Raw genomic sequence first — 19981 nt, forward strand, 5'->3', positions numbered from 1 at the left:
CCGGGAGTTTTCCCAGTGGGCAGTTTGGCAATGTGGGCCGGTTCAGCAGCAGGTGGTTATCGCAGAAATAAACCCCGACAGTGTTATCAGCACCTTAAGTGCAGAGGTACTTAAGTGTATTACACTGACGGAAGGGGCATATTTCCCATTAAGGAGCTTTTTCCCAGAAGTCCAGCACCAGTTTTTAGTCCCAGTCCGCCCCTGCTCCCCTTTGATGCAATCGTCACCTTTTGTCCACAATGCCCTCCCACTTTACCCAGTTAACATTTTTTTTCAGAAGTGATCACTGCTGAAAACAGGTTTTTAATACATTTTAACTTTGTATAAAAAGATCAAGATTGCCAAAAAGAGGGTGAAGTACATATCAGATTTTGATTAAAGTTTATGAGGGCGCATGATTAATAAAACAATGACCCACAAAAATAAATCATTTATAATAACTCTTCAATTTTCCATTTATAAAAAAATGAACACATGAACACAAATAGACATTTTTGTGTATTTTTAAGTTTTTTTTTTTTTCAATTAGGGAAATTGTCCCAGCTAAAATATTTGCTTTTCAGAAAGGACTTGAAATCATGCTTTTATTTCCACAAGGTTGGATTATGCACCTGGGTTTAAAGGCATCCTCGCCGTAAGCACGTTCAAAATGCTGCTGCTAGGCTTTTGACCGATACTAACTAAATGAGTTATAGTACAGAATATAAGTCGTGATCATTGTGTATAAGGCATTACGTCCTGATTAGGAGCAGTACCTCGAATCGGTAATAAAACTTAGATGTCCAGAAGCGCATTTACGCACTGCCCATATAGACTCTTTAAATGTGTATAACATGTGACCTTTTAACTGAGCAACAAACCAAGATTTGCTGGTTTTATGGGCTGAGTGTTACGCACACGCTGGTACTGTTTTGATGACAAAAGATACCGTTACTAGCACTACACACACATGCACGCACTCGCGCGCGCACACGCATCAAGTCACCATGAGCGGGTTCACTGGCAAGCGGGCTGAAATCACACAGGTATGTTTTATAAACGATATCTATACAGCAGGATTATCAGCTAATGTTAGACTATATTTAATTAAAACGGTGTTTTATAGGGAGTCGAGCTGCATGTGTTTTATGTACCTGAACATCAGTTTGATCGGAGACTGAATAAAGTGTCAGCTGACGCGGTGGACGCTTTCATATCGGCAGGATTTATCAGGTATCTCTCACTGACTTTCATTTAACAAAACCGACCGGGGCTAGTTGTCACACATTTTAGACCACCAGCAGGTTGTGGATTAACGCATTTAAAGCATTGTGTATAATGAACATGTCTAATAAAAATATACGGTTAATTAAGAAATTGTGGGGTAAATTGGAATTTTGTTTTAAACACAGATAAAACGCATAGCGGCTGTTTCCCGGACAGTCCTAGATTAAAATAAATGTAAGAGCTGTCCGAACTGAAAACAACTTAAACTGACATATCTTATATAGATCAGTTTTCTTTTTTTGCCTCAAAATGCACACAAGTTTTTAGTAAGGCATGTTTGTTAAAACTAGTTATATAGGCTAGTCCTGGCTTAAGCTAATTCCTGTCTGGGAAACCACCCATTAATGTATAAATCTGTGGTGTTTTGTCTTAAAATGGCATAATAAAACACAAAATAATTTATTCCTAAATTTTGAAACCTTGAACACAGTTTAATCTTTCAGTTAAAAAGCATATAAACTTTTAATTAACATTCATTATACATTTGACTATTACCATATATTCCAGTGTGGGTTAATAATGTTTATCTCTTTACTCAATACAAAACTGTGGAGGTTTAAAACAACAAAACCAATTAACCCAGTCTGTGAAAACCAAGCTATTAAAGTTATTTTTAGTGATTTACTGTTTGCTACATAAAATCATCCTACACAACTTAAAAAACATTCTGTGCAAATATAATCTTGATATCTTTAATATTTCCTGTGCATGTGACAGCTATGTCGTCCTTACTCACTTGATTCAAATGTGATTTTGTTTCAGGGTGGATTCAGATGTGAGCCTTTTTGATCTCAGAGATAATCTCGGATCATTTCTTGGACTGGACAGGATTGCTGATAAATATGTGTTTTTAAAATGTGTTGGCAGAAGTTTGGCTCTGGTGAGTAGCGTGAGCTTATTGGACTTTATACAGCAGTTTATGTATAGTTTATATATTGATATAATAAGTTATTAAACTTCTTTTGTGATTTTATCTCAGGTTAAATTCAGACAGGAGAGAGAACTGACAGTAAAATCATTTGCTCCTCCATTTGTAAGAGCTTGTAATTCATACTACTAAACTTTGATTCACTTTGATTCATGAATCTTTTACTGATTCATCCCATTTTTTTTCAATCAGGCTCCTTTTCCAGAACTCTACCTTCTGTCTGTGGGTGAAAATGACAGCGGCCTTTGCTCCAGTTCACTAACTCCAGATACAATAATCAGCATCACTGAACATCACAGTCAAGATTTACTCAGATCAACGTGTGCACCTGACCGCATTAAAGAGACCATTAAATTACCATCAATCAACAAAGCAGCTCAACAGTCTGTGCTCATGCAGACAGAAGAGGAGATGGACAGCGATGAAAACACACAATCTACAGAAAATCTGATATACAGTTCAGAAGATCAGATGATGCCTCCACCCAAACAGCCTGGTATGAAAACAAACAGATGTGTCCAGGGCTCACATGAGTCACATATATATGAACATGCTACATTACGCAAGGAATAATTATTTGAAAACAATGCACACCCAAGGTGGTAATGCCATGGGTGTGCATTATTTTTAAATAATTCAAAGGACCAATTATTAGTCAATTATTCCTCTTATACCACGGTTACCAAACATTGCTCTGGTGGTTATTTTAAGACATTTGACAGATCAGGTGTGCGGTACAGAAAAATAATCAACACCCATTGAACATTTCTCAACCAATCAGAATAAAGCATTCAACAGCCCCGTTGTATAAAGATGCATAAAGACATTTATATAATTAATTACACATGAACACTAATGGAAAGTGTAATCTCTCTGATGGACTTACTGTAGATGTTTTTTAAGCTTTTGATCAACACTGTATTACATGAGAAGGTCATATTAATCCAGCTTAAGCTCCTGAAATACTTGACTTTAGATTTTCTATTTATTTTTTATTAAAAGCAGAAAGGCACCTTGTGAAACAGAAACTTTATTCTCATGTTAAAATGGATGCAGTCACACAAAAAAAACATAGTTTTCAAAGAAACTCCAGAGGAGATCCAGGGTTTGAGGATTCTGACAACTCGTCTGTACTCGTGAGGTGAGCTGAACATTTTGGGTGTTAATCATTGTGAAATACCTAACTACACTGTAAAAAAATACTCTGGAGGGTGTTAAATTTAACCCATGAAAATTAGTTATAATTTAATTAAATATATAAGCTAGCAAGTAAAATAAAAAATAATGGGTATATTCTACCTTCACTATCCAATTTTTAACAGTAATAACTGCAATACTAAAAAAATAAGTAACATCCCACTGCGCAAAGTGACGTCAGAATGACGTCTTTTTCATGGAATTTTTGGACGTCCAAATTCGGTACATAAAAGGGGTTGTTTTGTAACGCCAGGCGACGTCTTTTTGGCGACGTCTTCTGCACGTCTAAATGTTTACATCCGTAGGACCTCCGTGTAAGGAAAAAAGACATGAAAAAAGCGAAAAGAAATGATTGTCTCTGCACTTCACCCATCCATTGCAACACCGAACACTTCAGTCATTTCCTGCCAGCCGCGGGTTTCGAACCACCGATCTCTGGATTACAAGCCAATCTCGCTAACCACTCAGCCACAAGGCCATATGTTAATTTTGTATATAAGGCACAATTATTGCATTCATAACACGAACGCAACATTATGAGAACAGGTGAGAATATTTTCATGTTAAATTGTTAGTATGATCATATATTGTAATATAACGAACTACGCATTTAATTACAGATTTTTAATTGTACATTTAGATGAATTTGTATATAAATAAAGAAAGCAGAAAACACAGTACTGTATAAAATAATATAGACTATTCGTAAGTATTAATCATGTTGGTACAATAATGCTGATATTTGTAAATAAAAAATTTTTTATAGGCCTAATCATGTAATACAGACATAGGCCTGTCATAGACGTCCAAATGACCTCCAAAGAATTACCCAGTTCAAACGTCAAATGTTGCCCGTAAATATGACGTCCAAATGACATCCAAAAAATTACCCAGTTTAAACGTCAAATGTTGCCCGTAAATATGACGTCCAAATGACGTCCAAAAAATTACCCAGTTTAAACGTCAAATGTTGCCCGTAAATATGACGTCCAAATGACGTCCAAAAAATTACCCAGTTCAAACGTCAAATGTTGCCCGTAAATGACGTCCAAGTAGGGTCATGGTTGGACGTCCAAATAGTGGACCTAGTTTGGACGTCGAATAGATGTCCAGAATTGGTCATGGACCGACGGACCCAATATAGACACGATCTGCACGTCTATTCGACGTCCTGTGTTTAGTGGGATATACCCCAAAATATTGGCCTTAGCACCGCAAAATGCGCATGAATCAACATCCAGGCGGGACTCGAGTCACCATTTTTCATATCATATCGGCGGGAGAACTGCGGTTTGTTGACAGGTAAGTTTTTATTTAACTTGTTGATATCATCATGAATGGAAATGTTAAGTTGGTTAACTGTAAAATCTACCAGAAGTTTAGTCATTTGCGTGTTTCTCTGTCTCTGTTGTTGACAGATTGATAGGTTATGTCAGTCAGGTTAGCTTTGAATGAAACATCGCCCAGTTCTTGCACCTGCGAATACGAATAAAAATGCATATTTATGATTAAAATATTAACTTCCATTATTATTATTTACATGTCTGAATCTCGTGAACAGCGGAGCTGCTCAGTATGAGTGGTTGAACTTGAGCAAGCCACGTGACGAGAGAGAGCAGCGGACGGTTGATGTACGATACAGACGGGAGGGCGTCGAGCAGACAAACAAACAACGGTAAAGCTGTCGATGCTAGATAATTACTGTAAAGGTTTTCTTGCATTTATCTGTTAATATATTAAGTTTTGTTTTAGAAGGGATCCATTTATGAAGCCATTTTATTATTATTATTATCATTTACTGATATATAATTAACGTTGGCTTTCGCTTTTTAATGTCTGTTCCAAAAAGTATTTCGGAGTTCATATGTTATATATGTGACTTGTATATGAAGTTGAATCACTTAAAATTGAATGTAAGTACTTCTTGTTAGTGTTCAATGTTTTATGCACGTGTACTGTGAGTTATAGCATAATATGAAGTTGTATTTTTGCACTTAAGTTTTAAATGAAATTGACATGTTTGTTTGTATCGATGTAGCATGGTCTACTGAGGTAAATGAGATCAGTTTTTCCTCTCATATTATTGTCTTCTTTAATTTTCTAATGATAACGTGAAGAACAGTATTTAGGAATCTTGCTTTTAATGGTTTTTTAACATCTCATGATGAAGACTTTTTTTTAATGAAATATGTTCAAGAAACTTTATGTAAAACTATGATATGTTGTATTTCACTTGAAATGTATTGGGGTTATTTTGTACTTCCAATAATTAGTTTTAAATGTTTACAGAATGTTATTTGGTCAATAAAGCAAGCAATTATGCAATCTTGTGTATGACTATTTTCTTATTCAACCCTCTCTGAATAAGTAATATGTAATGTTTCTTAATGGCTAATCATTATTAATAATAATTTAATAGATCTGTGGCTTAATACCAGTAGGGTTAATGTTATTCATTTTTTTATAAGTAATTAGTTATGAAAAAAATAGGTAGACCTTACCTAATTTTTTTTTACTTTATCATAGTAATTAAATTTAGGTACTCTTTAATCAAATATATAGGATATAATTTACTCAAACAAAGTGAGTGCAAATTGTTACAACAATTTTTTTGAGTAAATTCTATAGGTTGTTTTTTACAGTGTATGAATTTAGTGACAACAATAAAAAAATAATAATCCCAACATATCTTCTATGCATGTAGGAAATTCAATACCTCTTTGACACTGAAATCAGCAACTGGAGAAAAATCAGATCACGTGGTAAGACCTTATCTTATTGATTTCATATAACTTGGATTTTTTTAAATTATTAAGTCACTGCATTTTGTTCAGATTGTAGCTTTAGTTTAAGTAAAAACATTTCTCCCATTCCTGTAGAGAGTTTTTAGAAGTTTTAGTCGAGACAGTCCAGACAAAACAGGAAGTTAAGGAATTGTAAAGATCTCATCCACACAAAGACACCATAGGGTTTATTGGCTGTAAAAGTCCCAATGCAGCTGCTGGTTGAACACTGTGTGTGCTGGACATTCAGGACAGGCATTGTTGTGTGAAGGTTTCAATGTGGATTTGATTGTTTTACAGGTTTCCGCGAGTAGACCAAACTCTCCGCTCCCAACAGTGTGTAGTTCTCAGCTGTCTCTCTATTCACTGGAACTTCATACACAACAAACAGACGCATGTAAGATAGCACTGGTTGTTATATTTAACAAATGTGTGGCATTTTTGTGAACTGTACTCAACATTTTATTCTTTCAGATGATGAGCTGAAGAGAGAAATTAAGTTACTTAAAGAGCAGAGAAAACAGCTTGAACAAACAAGACAAGAGCTTTTGAAAAAGGGCAGAGAGCTTTTAGCTCTTAACAGACACCGCAGGAACCAAGGTATACACCATCACTATTCATTTAGTTTACTACATAAATTAATAAAACAACATAAAAGTGAATTTCTCATATTAGGTGACCTTTAAAATAAATTTAGTGATTAAAATCAAACATTTAATCTCATACTGTATCGATTCCAAGACGTTAGCCTGGTTTTCAATGTGAGGGTCACAAATATAAAAGTGTCCCAAACGGCTTGATCTATGACAGTGCTTCCCAATCCTGGTCCTCGAGAAAGTTTTAGATGTCTCCTTATTTAAAACACCTGATATAACTTATCAGCCACGTTCCAAAATGGTAAAAATGTCTCCGTAACAAGCTGATGAGTTAAATCAGGTGTGTTAAAACTTTTTGGGAGGGGGTCCTCGAGGACCAGGATTGGGAAGCACTGATTTATGAGATTGTTGAGGTGGGTGAATTATAATTTTAATAGGCTGGTTGTTTACACAGACACGCTGCTGACACACATTTTCATTTAAGCATGCAAAAGTGAATTTTGCAAAATAGGTCACCATTAAGGTAACATGTTAATTTGTTTAACCTCTCAAGCGCGTGACAGGTGGAAGAGGAAATATTTTGATGCAAAGAAGGCAACAGCTCAACATGAGCAAACTCTCAGAAGAGTTCGACTTGAACTTCACACCTTCTATTGTAAAATGCTGCGACAACTCCAAGCCCGAGATGATACAAGACGTCAAACACAAGCAGGGAAACTATCAAGCACAAAGGTAATAATGTTTCAATAATTATTTCTGCTTAGGAATTACACTTCACAATAACATTCTGATGTTCATTTATTATTGCCTTTTCCAGTATTTATTAACCATTTGGTAACTGAAGCAAAAATAGATTTAGATTTTTTTTCAATTATTTATCAGAAAACCAGGCTGTTTCTCAATATGCTTTCTTCAGCAATCTTGCGTCCTTGTGTTCTCGCTCTATGTCATCATTAACTGTCGAAGTTCAATTCCAATTCTCAAGAACACAAGTATAGGGGATGCATGAAAATACCCGGATGTGTTCTTAATATCGATGATGCATCGAGTGCAGAAATCTGGGGAGGTCAGGTGACCAACAGGAAGATCGCACACATCTCAATTCTCACAAGTGCGTTCTGTGTTCTGGTGACCTTTTGAGTTTGTTCTTCCAAGGTCGCCTGGCAAGACCGATCTCCACGAGAACGCAAGTCCGTTCTTTGCATTCTTGGAATTGAGAAACAGCGCCAGTTCATTCCTAGGAATTCACATATTTTTTCTTGCTATTGTATTTAATCCCTTTAAATGTTGAAAAGCCCGACTGATATTAACTCTTGTTTTAGCATTAGCTCGCAGTTTGAGCTTTCACTGTTTTAACAGATAACGGACATATTTACATGCCATTCACCAGATTATTGTCTTTTGAAACTTTACGGATTTACCGCTATCGTTTAGATGACACGATTAGCAACTGTTCTATAAACAAGCTACGTACTTTTATCCCAGGCACGTGATGAAGTGGCCGGCACCTCTTCTTTGTTTACGGATATGACGTAAAGACAAATAATGATTATAAACTTTTTCCTGGGAAAGCCGACCCTACAGCTCAAATTATAAAACATTATTATAAGCTACATATTCAATAATTTTTTTTCATTTTTACCAGACTCCGACCAAATAAAGTTTTTGACAGCGCGAGCAGTTTTAAGTGTGCCCTAAATTTTCTGCTTGCGCTCCTAAATATTCAGTGAGGGCCTACAGTGCTCCTAATAACAAAAATGTTTGTCTGGAGCCCTGACTAAACTTTTTAAATATTTTTTTTGGGGAGGAGGGCACTTCAAATGTGGTCACCCTAGGGCACTACACTGTGTTAATCCGGGCCTACTCTCTCTAAACTCACTGTTCTAACCTTCTGCTCTCCACAAAAACAGCAGTGATAAGCTGTCAGAAAGCAAGAATTGCAGAAAAAAAACATATATTGTCAAAAAGTTCAAAATGTCTACTTTCAGGAGCAATTAATATTTTTTGGATATTGCAAATGGTTGAAGTGTTACGGTAAAATAACAGAGCTTGGTAGAATGTGTTGGCAACGACACTTCCGGTTTAATAGGGTTAAAGGAATAGTCTACTAATTTTCAATATTAAAATATGTTATTACCTTAACTAAGAATTGTTGATACATCCCTCTATCATCTGTGTGCGTGCACTTTAGCTTAGCCCCATTCATTCAATGCTGCCATTTAGAGATAAAGTTAGAAGTGACACATCAACGTTTTTCCTATTTGGGACGAGTAGTTGTACGAGCGGGTTTGGTGGTACAAAATAAAACGTAGCGCTTTTCTAAGCAGATTTATAAGAGGAACTATATTTTATGGCGTAATAGCACTTTTGGGAGTACTTGGACTCGGCGCAGTAACACCCTCCCTCTCCCATTATGAGAGTGAGAAGGGGAGCAGACTTTTCAGGTGAGTCGAAGTACTCCCAAAAGTGCTATTACACCATAAAATATAGTTCCTCTTTTAAATCCGCTTAGAAAAGCGCTACGTTTTATTTTGTACCACCAAACTTGCTCGTATAACTACTCGTCTTAAATAGGAAAAACGTTGATGTGTTTGGTCACTTCTAACTTTATCTCTAAATGGTACCATTGAATGAATGGGGCTAAGCTAAATGCTATCGAAGCGTCGCAGCGCGCTCCAGCGCTTACGTGCACGCACACAGATGATAGAGGGATGTATCAACAATTCTTAGTTAAGGTAATAACATATTTTAATATTGAAAATGAGTAGACTATTCCTTTAATCTTGCTTTTTGTTTATTTACATATGCATTTGTCACATGTCAGACTGAATAAACTAAAATTAGTAAAGAAATGGTTAAATTAACTAACAATAACATTTTTAAGTGTTTAAAATCATTCTTAATTAAGGAACTTCTTTTCACAGAATGATCTGATAATCCAGATTATGACGGAGAGTTGTGAAATTGATAATCTGAGGAAAAATATGGATGATGCTAAAATGAAACTCGCCAAAGAGATCAAGGTAGTAAATGTCAGCACCACACATATATATAGTTTCTTTAGACAATAACATTATAACGTTTGTTTTGTTTCTTTAGCTGAGGAAGCAAATTTTCACAGAACTGCAGACACTAAAGGCAGAGCTGATGCAGAAGAGATCGCAGTCTGATTTACAAAGATGATATTTTTATTTCATTTAATTTTGTTTATTATTGATAATCTTATGCTTTGAGTTGTTATCCCGCCTGGTTACAGCTTCAGTTGTTGGACAAGCCTATAGACGGTTTCATCAGATACACAGGGCCGTAGCCAGCCTAATGAAGGGGGTGGGGGCATTTCAAAAAGTTCCCATTTTATATTTCAATGATTATTATATGTTGTACGCAAGTTTAAGACATATTCATTAAAGCAGACCCACAGAAGTGGTGCTTTTAACAAGATTAGGGTGTCAGGTTTAGAATAGATGTTTTTATTTTGAGAGATTAATTATTGCAGTCATTGCAAAACTAAGGATTTTTCTACTGGCCCGGTCACTTGCCCCACCACAAAAAAGTACTACATAAAGCAGGCCTGATTAGGCTATTGTTTAATTGTTTTTGACCTATGTGACCTCAATAGGGTTATGACATCAAAAACTAACTTATCATTATATAACATAATGATACATAAAGTATAACATTTCCAATATTGTTAAAAACAAGTTAAAAGTAAAGTGTGAACAAATAATCAAATTATGAGCAATACACTTAAAATCTGGGCCTTTGGCAGGGGGGGGGGGTTCAAACCATCCAAACCCTCCTGGCTAAAAGCCTGACGCATGCACACTGTCGTGGTTAAGCACCTGAACTTCTGAAGTGAACTTCTGGTCTGTATTTATTTGTCAGTCTGGCTAGTGACTAAACTGATCTCTGAAACAAATACCTTGTTGAAAATAATAAAAAAAAGACGAGGGAAGACGACGAGAATGGATTTTAACTGTGCGGAGAGGTTTGGCAGCCAGCCAGAAGTTACGTTTAGTCCACAAAAGCCGCTTGAATACGTTATTGCTGCTGAAACCATCTATAGGCTTCTGCAAAATATTGATACAGTTAGGGTTTATTGTCTATTGATGATATGAAAATCCAACTATGTACACCTTCTAGTTGTCTGGGGCTCACTGGCTCTTGTTTCCTTAATAAAAACACCCCCGACTACACTTCTAAGTTCTATCATTTTGCTTGTATTGAAGATTTTATTGAGCCAGAGTTAGCTGTCAAAGTATTAAATTAAACAAATTAACAAACTGTATGTTGATACAGAATCATGAAGTGCAATGTTTAATTGGGAATAATAGCTGTACATTTTATTGCATTTAATTAAAATGTTATCCATAATAAATGTAATTCAAAAAAGTTGACTTCAGACACATATATGAGAGGATGTCAAATCCTCTCAGGCTTTAAATTTGTATATTAACTGTAAAGAAATAGTTGACTGATCCTAGGAGACAGCAGCAGACCGTCTGTATGGATTGGGTGTGAGGGCGTTCCACATGTCTGAAGTCTGTTGCCGGGCGATGGGATCTTTACTGTAGTTCAGCAGATTTCCGTTCCACATCCCGATTCCCTTCAGACCTTGCTGTGCTACATAAGCAGCTTTCAGAGCAATGCTTTCTGGATCATCATACCACACCTGATGAATGTTACCGTTAGTGTCCTTGTAAATACAGATCAGATTCACATTATTAGACATTATTTGAAGTTTTTATCAGAATATAGTGGGATAACAGGACAAATGGATTACGGGATGACAAATGTTCCCACAAAATTAGTCTTAAATGCAAGACGTTGAACCTTACCATGAAATAAATATTTTTTTATCATGCTCATCATTACTCAGATGTCAATGTTTGGAGCTTTAAATACGCATATGAGGTCTCTCTTATAGTTTATAAAGCTTTTTCCATTATTAAATAAGTGATGTTTTAATAATAATGCATATTCCTTATAAATGGCATGATTTAAATCAGTGGTTCTCAAACTGGGGGCCGGGGCCCCCAGGGGGGCCGCGAGATGGTGCCAGGGGGGCCCGTTTTATCACATTTCATAAAACACATTAATTTATCATGAATTCTGGGTAATTAAACCTAAAAAAAATAAGGCTACTAACCAACAGCACTATTTTGTATACTTTAATATGTTTTGTCTTAATAAATTTTACGTTTTAGAACAAATTTGTTATAAAAACATTTGGGGGGCCGCGAAGGAATGCACCATATACAAGGGGGGCCGCACGCTGAAAAAGTTTGAAAACCACTGATTTAAATGACATTTTTATGTAAATATATTTACCCCCCTTCCTCTTCTTTTAAGTGCATTTTATTCAAACAAAAAATCCTATATAGTATGTCATCTCACAAAACGTGTCTTTTTTGTCACATCCATTATGCATTTGTATTTCTAAACAGACAAAAAATGTGTATATAAAAAATGTGTATATATTGATATCTTTCTGATGTCTGTACTCTATCATCAGGGGTTTAGGAAAATATACATAGATGGTTCAGTACTAAATGCATTCTCTGAAAGTTCATATTTGTATAAGTGTTGACTGCACTTATTCACATCTATAGCGTTGGAATGGCTCAGATAATAAGACTAAGACTTGTGAATTGACAGACACCTAAACAACTTTATTGAAATACACACTTGACAGAGCAGATCGCACACAAAAGTGCCAGACGTGTTTAATAAATATGCCAGTGTGTTGCCCTTGAGTTTTATACATTAAACCGACAGTAAAGACAGACCACGTGAAATGATATTGTTTGTAGAAGTGTGGAAAACATACAGTAAAATTATATTAAAGCAACACTAAAGAGTTTTTGCTCTCTGCTACCCTTACAGGTTGGAAGCGGAATTGTCCATTACCACTGTCATAAATAATTTAGCCTACTGCAGCAAAGCTGGCTCTGATTGGATTGTAGGTCTGTCGTAAAGCAAGTTTTTGTAGTTTTCACTCAAACTACAGGACCGCAACCCAGCGGTTGAAAACTTCTTTAGTGCGGTTTTGGTCAATAGAGGGCTGCAAAGCGAATGTGAAAGTGTCGAGTGGATGAACGACTGAAACTTTTTGGGAAATGTTATTTTAAGGTAAAAAAACTCTTTAGTGTTGCTTTAAAAAACACACATATATAACTGATGCTGTCCTTGTAATTGTAGTAAGGAGCTCGCTGGTTCTCATCCCACAGTCTGCCTGATATTGAGCTGTTGATCTGGTTCATCATGATGCTGTAGGGTATCTGTTTGCCGGACGCATCGCTGCACGGGGCTCCTCTGAACGGCACTTTTGGAATTGTACATATTCCATCCTGAACAAATTAAACATTTCAATAATCAATCAATTAATCTATGTTGTCTCTTCCTATGCTTTGTCACAAAATGTCTTAAAAGTTGTTAAAGCCTAAAGTTACAACAATTAAAGTATAAGTATGAATTAATAAAAGTGTGGATAGAAGGTAAAAGTCTAAGCTCTATTTAACCTCAATTTTGTTGTAGTGTAGTTATGCAAATATGTTCCTCCAAACCTCTTTAGAAAGAATAAAATGTAAATTAATTAATAATGTACGTTTTCAGTATTGTACAGCAAGTTGCTTTTTCAGTGTGTCTACTAAGAACCTAAATGTGAACGCTTACCTTTGAGAAATTTAAGCAGGTGTAGTCATAACCGTACCATGGTACACCCATCACAAGTTTCTTTGGATCTATTTTCATGCTAATGTATTGGTCATAGGCTGAAAAACCAACAAGCATTTCTTATAAATAAGCCTTTAAAACTTAAAAAATACTTTAGTTATTAACCCATAACAATTAATTTTTTAACTAAACATTTAAGTTGATAAAGCTTAATATTTTAAGTGCTACTTATTTAATATTTTTTTCAGTAACTTACCGTAACAAACACTTACCTGTCAGTGTCTGATTGAAGGGTGCATTTGCCATGGCAATACAGTCGCCCCAGATCTGACTTTGCTCATCGTAAGACATTACAAACAAGAGGTCGCATGAATCCGCAATGGCGATGTAGTCATAGCAGCGTTTATCTATGCATTTGGGTGACCATGCCACATCAAATGATACCTGCAATCCAAAGCGCATAACGTCGTGATCTTGATGACAGCAAATGCATGATTTGATTTCCTGTAACACGCTGTATTACAGTACCTGAGAACCTGCAATCTCTTTGTGAAAACTTTCGGTGGTCTCTTTGACAAGGGCTGTCAAAGCATAGTACTCGGATGAACCCGTCTCTACGGCATGCTCGATGTCTATGTTTATCCCATCCATGAATTGACTCTTTGCCAACTGGACCATTCCTTGGATCCATGTTGTCCTGTTTACAGGATCCACTATGTCTGAGAGTGTAACATCTCCTGTAAAGAGCATTTCACAAGCATAAGTAACAGAGCCACTGACTTGACGAAAGTCTACTTTATCATTATCAGTGTTTGCAAAGGGAAACCTCTCACACTTATGGTGAATGATACCCTAAATCGTGGAGCAAAGGGCCATACAGTGGGGAAGGTGAGTGTTTGACACACCAGCGTTTTTGTCGGTGATGGGATTTCTAAGTGGGCTATTGACACAAAATTTCCACCAGATGTAGCCATCAAGCCAAATATTGAATTCATACAAAGACATAAGAACATTTAAGTATACAAGTTGAGTCATAATAAATAAAGTGAAATGACACAGGGAATAAGTATTGAACACACTTTATTTAATACTTTGTAGAAAAGCTTTTGTTGGTGATTACAGCTTCTAGACACCTCTTCTGTGGAGAGACCAGTCGTCTGCATTGCTCAGGAGAGATTCTGGCTCATTCTTCCACACAAACGGTCTTTAAATCTTGAAGGTTCCTTGGGCCTCCTTTATGAACTTTGATCTTCAGTTGTCTCCATAGATGGCCCACTTCATTGTTTCCTTGGCCTTGTGTTTTGGATCATTGTCTTGCTGAAATGTCCACCCTCTTTTCATGTTCAGCTTTCTGGTAGATGGCGCAGATTTTTATCCAGAATGTCCTGGTACATTTCTCCATTCATCCTGGCTTCAATAATATGAAGTGTTCCAGTACCCTTGCTGAGAAGCAGCCCCAAAACCATGATTCTTCCACCAAACTTAAATGTTGGTATGGAGTTCTTGGGGTGGTGTGCAGTGCCATTTTTTTCCCAAACATGGTGTGTAGAATGACTGCCAAAAAGTTACATTTTGCTTTCATCTGACCATGCTATAGTCTCCCAATAACCCACAAACTTTAACCGAGCATCAACATGATTTTTGTTCAGCAATGGAGTCTTGCGTGGTGAGCGTGCATGGCGGTTCAGTGCATTGCTTATAGTTTTCTTTGAAACAACAGTACCTGCTGATGCAAGGTCTTCCTGAAGTTCTGCCCAAGTGGTTCTTTGCTCTTGGAGAACTCTCCTGATTATTCTTTGGACTCCTCGGACAGGGATCTTACATGGAGCACCTGATAGTGGCTGGTTTATGGTGAAGTGATGCTCTTTCCATTTCCGGATAATGGCCCCCACAGTGCTCACAGGAACATTCAGCATTCTGGAAATGCGCCTATAACCATTCCCCCATTCAACAATAAAATTACAAAGATCTTGAGAGAGTTCTTTGCTTTTAACCATCATGAAGTCTTTTCTGTGTGCCTCCTGCGTAATGAGAAGCATTTATAGGCCATCAGTTAGGACTAAAGCAGCTAATATCAATTAGTACTGATAGGGGGCAGGGTTTTTTTCTCAATACTGACAGATTTCAGGTGATGATCTGGCTTTTTATGCCATTTTGCACCTTGTTCTCTTCATGTGTTTAATACTTAGTCCCTGTATCATTTCACTTCCCCCATTACGACTCAACTTATACACCCAAATGCACCGATTTCTCTGTATGAATTCAACACTTGGCCCGATGGCCACATCCGGTGGAAATTTTGTGTCAATAGCACACTTAGAAATCCCCTTGCTGATAAAAATGCTGATGTGTCAAATACTTATTTTCCCTGCTGTATCTATAGTCCAGAGACTAACATAAAAATTGCATCATGATGGCAGGTTCTGCAAAGGCAAGCATCCATAACAATTTCTATAGAAATGTAAAGTCTTTGCAATGCACATATTCTCATAAAAGTGAAAATGTTGTGTTCCCATCCAGTTGAATGTTACCTTTTAAAACCACCCGAGCTCCTTTAGAATGAGCGTAACACATCAGCTCAGCATCAAACTCTCCAAAAGCTGCAACCGTTGTCACTTTAGTCCAGTCGTAAAATTTCCAAGCCTTTCCCCCAACATCAAATACAAACACCTGGAAGAGATGCATTAACCGTGCATGTTAGACCAGAGGCACGTGCCCCCTCAGATATTTGATCCAGGTGGATTTTGCATGCAACTTCAAAATCAATGAAGCATCTTTTCATCTTGTTTTATCAAATTATGACCAGTTCTTAAATTCACTCTGAGATTTTTGCAGTTTTAGTCCTTCATTCTGGACACAATGAATTATACAAACCCAAATGCAACAGAACAGCAATGGTGCCATCATTGTGTACGGTCGCGGACACATTGCTGTTGGTGCTGTATTTTGTTATATGATAAACTTAAAAACGGCATCACAAACATGAACACTTTCAAATTGCAGCAGCTACTGCAATGTTCAGTTTACACTACTTGTGTACAAAGATGTCAGTTCAAAGTTCATTTCTTAATGTTTAGATTTAGATTCACCCCAAGAGAAGGCGCGGCATTACATGTTTATGTGCTCTGCCTCTGAGGTCAAATATATGATGCAAAAATGCGTTCCTCTAATAATTTTATATAAATATGTTTTTAGGCTATTTTTTGAAGTTGCATGCTTTCAATGCAGTTAAATTGAAATGTAAAATAAAAAATTACATCATTATATTAAGATCTACTTGTATCAAAGATTTATTTTATTTCCCAAAGGTTTATTATTATTTATTTTTAACTTAGTTTATCATTAATGTGTAAAATAGCAACTAAACTAACTCATAGTCCATTATAATTATAAAAGGTTTTAATGTATTTTAATAATGGATGTTAATTATTGTGATTACAGACAGAGTATGAAGTGTGCACACTGTGCCCCCTTAAAAAATTATGGTGCATGATGACACCCCGACAGTATATTATGCAGCTTCTGTATAAATGTTGAATTTTATGTTCACTCACTAGTCACTTCATCTCTATAGAAAGTGAAAGTAGTTGTCTAAATATCATAACACAATGTTATTGCATTAAAATATAAATCCAAATAATATTTGTTTATTAAAAAGACTGCACAATGCCCATTATAAAGATAAATAGATCTTACCGTCAAATGGCTTCCAATAAAAAAGCTGTTATAACCATTAAAATATTTCTTCTGGTTTTGTTTTTACAGCTTATTCCAGAATTAATGGTGTTCTGTTGGTTTTCATTCACCATCAACGTCACTAACATTACCCGTAGATATCCACAGACCATTATATTTCCATTAAAACCCATTAAATTCCCATTCTAACTCTTAAATACATTAAAATTAATGCGATAGTTTTTATTGTTTTTGGAGGGACACTGTGTCATTGAGACGATTTATAAGTCCTCGCTTATATATTGTGATGGTCCAAAGACTGTCACTCACTCACCTCAGAGTCCGGCTGGTGTCGGATGGGTTCACAGAGCTTCTCTCTCTCACATGGACAAATGTTTGCGCACAGCTGTGCGGACAAACTTAGCACGACTAGAGTCAAAGCAGTCCACATTGCTTATTAAGGCAGATGATATAACGCTTTCATAAAAATCATTACAATCTTAGCAGTCTACAAAACAATAACACTACAAAACATGTGACACTGTAGAAATAAAACAGAGGGATAGAAAGGAGTGTCTCAAATGGGGCGGTACATATTTACTCAAAAGGGGCGGAGAACAGAGAGCTCCGTGTTTCCTGTTGGTCTTTTACGCGCTTTCGTGACACGAAAAGTTAGGCAGTCAATAAAAGTCTGCCAGTTTTGTGTATGTTTCTATCTGCCATCTCTTATAATGTACGCATATTTCTAATGTACATGTACATTTTACATAGAAAAACAATATAGTAAAATACGGTCCAAGATTTTACTACTTCACTTTAATATATATTATTATTACCTAATAAATTTGAATAACTCATGTACTCATGAATAAACATGTACTCCATTATAAACTGAAAACTGCCATGCTTTTGTTGTTCTTTGCTTTCTGTGTTTTTTTTTTCTATGTCATAAAAAACAATGAATAATTGTGAAAAGTGCTATACAAATAAAATTGAATTGAATTAAATTGAATTAAATTAAAAAGCTGCTCATTTGTATTGCCAAAGCATTTGCAGTTGGGCTACATACAAATAGTGAAAAATAAAAGTATGTAGTGCAGAATTAAAAGAGAAATAGTAAAATATCTTTAACGCTCCTCCCACCAAGTGAGGACCAATCACAATCGTTTACGCTTGAGTGCTAAACTTGGATATATACATTGAAATTTACTTTAACTTCACATTAATTTTCATTTATATGAATGAAGAAAATCGTACATAGGCCTACAAAATATACAAAAAATACTTAGACAAAACCCTTTAAACATTTTAACTGGGGCATTATGAGCCGCAGTCCTTATATTATTATTATTATTATTATTATGTATAATTTGTGATATTCTGTGACATGTTTTGTGGACTTGCCCATTTTTGTAATCTTAAATTTTCAATGTTCAATAAAAAATGATGAGCCGCAGCGCGCCCCCTGTAGGAAAAACATAACATTATCAACAATGTCAGCTCTACTTCTTTAAGTTCATTCAGCACTCTCAACTTCCTTAAATACATGAATGCAGGGCAGTTAGAGGAACAATTCACACACACCAAAAAAGTTTCATTTCCTTACTCGTGACCCCGGTTTTATATACTACTATGACTTTTCCCAGACCCATATAATAGGAGCTGTATTTATATTTAGTTTTTTGTATTAAAATGTTTTCTCATAAATACTGAAAATATAAATAAAATCCTTGAAATAGGCCAATTCAAAACATAAAACCTGTTGATAAATGATCAAATACAGTTTTATGGTTTTATTTCAATTTCATCAAAAGCCATTTAATAATATTACAAGAGTCTCAGTAAATGATCGTAAAAGAGTTTCAGAATATACTGGCCAAAATCACATCATGGTACATATGGTACAGGGCAGTACAGTGTTTCAATGGGTTTTAATTAATTTCTGTAGATCAATTTGTGTACTGGATAAATGCAGATTAACTCTCTTACTAGTTTCTTCATACGGTTTAATTTTTGCTGTTGTTTTTATTGTCTGACCAGGGACTACTGAACGCTTTCCTTTGTTTCTACATTTGTTTTTAAAGGGGGGTTTAATGGTATTTCAAGAATTCTGACTTATTAACACAGTTATAGAGTTGTTTCCTCGTGCTAAACGTAGGCAAAGTGTCAAAAATGCAGTTGGGCGTGTTTCAGAGTATTTCTGTGCCGAATGCACTTCGCCAGGGTTCGTACAAGTTTCGGCTAGTTTTTTTCGATTACGGTTCTGTCACTGGGTGACTACGATAGGGCGGAACCAAAAGTGGCGGAGAAGGGTTCCGCCTGAAGATGGTTTCCGCCCGGGCCCGATTTTTAAAGCACCTTTCACTTTCTAGTCTCCCTAGCAACACAGATTATGAGGAAACGAGCAACAGGTGTGGCGAATGAAGCTGGCAATCCATGATTGGAGGAGAGGGAAAAGGCAAGACACATAAAGAGGCCAAAAGATGCACGAAGGGGCAGAGTTGTTTCGGGCACGAGCTCCTTTTATTGCCCAGGGCAGACCTGTTCACACGCTCCGTCCTTAGAGGAGCCGGAGGGCGCCGTTGACCCACGGAAGCGCTTATAGCGCGAGGAAAGAGTGCGGCAGCCCAGAAAAGCGAGAAGGACGGAGCGGTGGAAATTAAAGGAGCACTACACCGGAGCGTGTTGTTGGCAGCACTTTGTGAATACGTTGCTTGTGCTCGTTGCTACGGTGGAGATCGGCTGGGTTGACTCACATTTATCCCTCAGGGAAGACGAGAGGTTGGAGACGTTGAAGTAAGGAAGTTATCGTGTGATTTGGATGTGGAGAAGCAAACACAACGCTGTTGGATGTATATTGG

General features: G+C 36.4%; 2 protein-coding genes across 3 annotated transcripts; one reads left to right on the forward strand and one right to left on the reverse strand.

The window, feature by feature from the left end:
- The first annotated feature begins 621 nt into the window (after nt 1-621).
- spata1 (spermatogenesis associated 1) lies at nt 622-10920 on the forward strand. Of its 2 annotated transcripts, none has more exons than XM_055184661.2 (12): nt 622-1025; nt 1106-1212; nt 2029-2146; nt 2246-2299; nt 2387-2690; nt 3197-3335; nt 6096-6153; nt 6475-6571; nt 6649-6774; nt 7324-7502; nt 9695-9793; nt 9870-10920. In XM_055184661.2, the coding sequence occupies exons 1-12, from the start codon at nt 915-917 to the stop codon at nt 9951-9953; spliced, it is 1476 nt and encodes a 491-aa protein (XP_055040636.2). In that variant the 5' UTR covers nt 622-914; the 3' UTR covers nt 9954-10920. The 2 variants fall into 2 exon arrangements, with proteins under 2 accessions (XP_055040636.2, XP_055040637.2); XM_055184662.2 differs by having other exon boundaries at nt 623-1025; nt 3200-3335.
- A 151-nt stretch (nt 10921-11071) lies between these two features.
- ctbs (chitobiase, di-N-acetyl-) lies at nt 11072-17707 on the reverse strand. Its single transcript, XM_073875773.1, has 7 exons — nt 17455-17707; nt 15977-16115; nt 13974-14182; nt 13718-13889; nt 13446-13543; nt 12955-13120; nt 11072-11462 (listed from the first exon to the last, which is right to left on the reverse strand). Exons 1-7 carry the CDS (start codon nt 17569-17571, stop codon nt 11251-11253), a joined length of 1113 nt encoding a protein of 370 aa, XP_073731874.1. The 5' UTR covers nt 17572-17707; the 3' UTR covers nt 11072-11250.
- Nucleotides 17708-19981: the final 2274 nt, after the last annotated feature.

Source organism: Misgurnus anguillicaudatus, chromosome 14 (assembly GCF_027580225.2).
Source record: "Misgurnus anguillicaudatus chromosome 14, ASM2758022v2, whole genome shotgun sequence".
NCBI lineage: Eukaryota > Metazoa > Chordata > Actinopteri > Cypriniformes > Cobitidae > Misgurnus > Misgurnus anguillicaudatus.

Coding starts and splice junctions, on each gene's coding strand:
- spata1 (XM_055184661.2), top strand. CDS start 915: ATGACAAAAGATACCGTTACTAGCACTACACACACATGCACGCACTCG. Junction 6,775..7,323: donor CAGACACCGCAGGAACCAAG/GTATACACCATC, acceptor TAACCTCTCAAG/CGCGTGACAGGTGGAAGAGG. Junction 9,794..9,869: donor AACTCGCCAAAGAGATCAAG/GTAGTAAATGTC, acceptor TTGTTTCTTTAG/CTGAGGAAGCAAATTTTCAC.
- ctbs (XM_073875773.1), bottom strand. CDS start 17,571: ATGTGGACTGCTTTGACTCTAGTCGTGCTAAGTTTGTCCGCACAGCTG. Junction 16,116..17,454: donor GACACCAGCCGGACTCTGAG/GTGAGTGAGTGA, acceptor CATCTCTTCCAG/GTGTTTGTATTTGATGTTGG. Junction 14,183..15,976: donor AGCTCGGGTGGTTTTAAAAG/GTAACATTCAAC, acceptor TGCTCTTTACAG/GAGATGTTACACTCTCAGAC.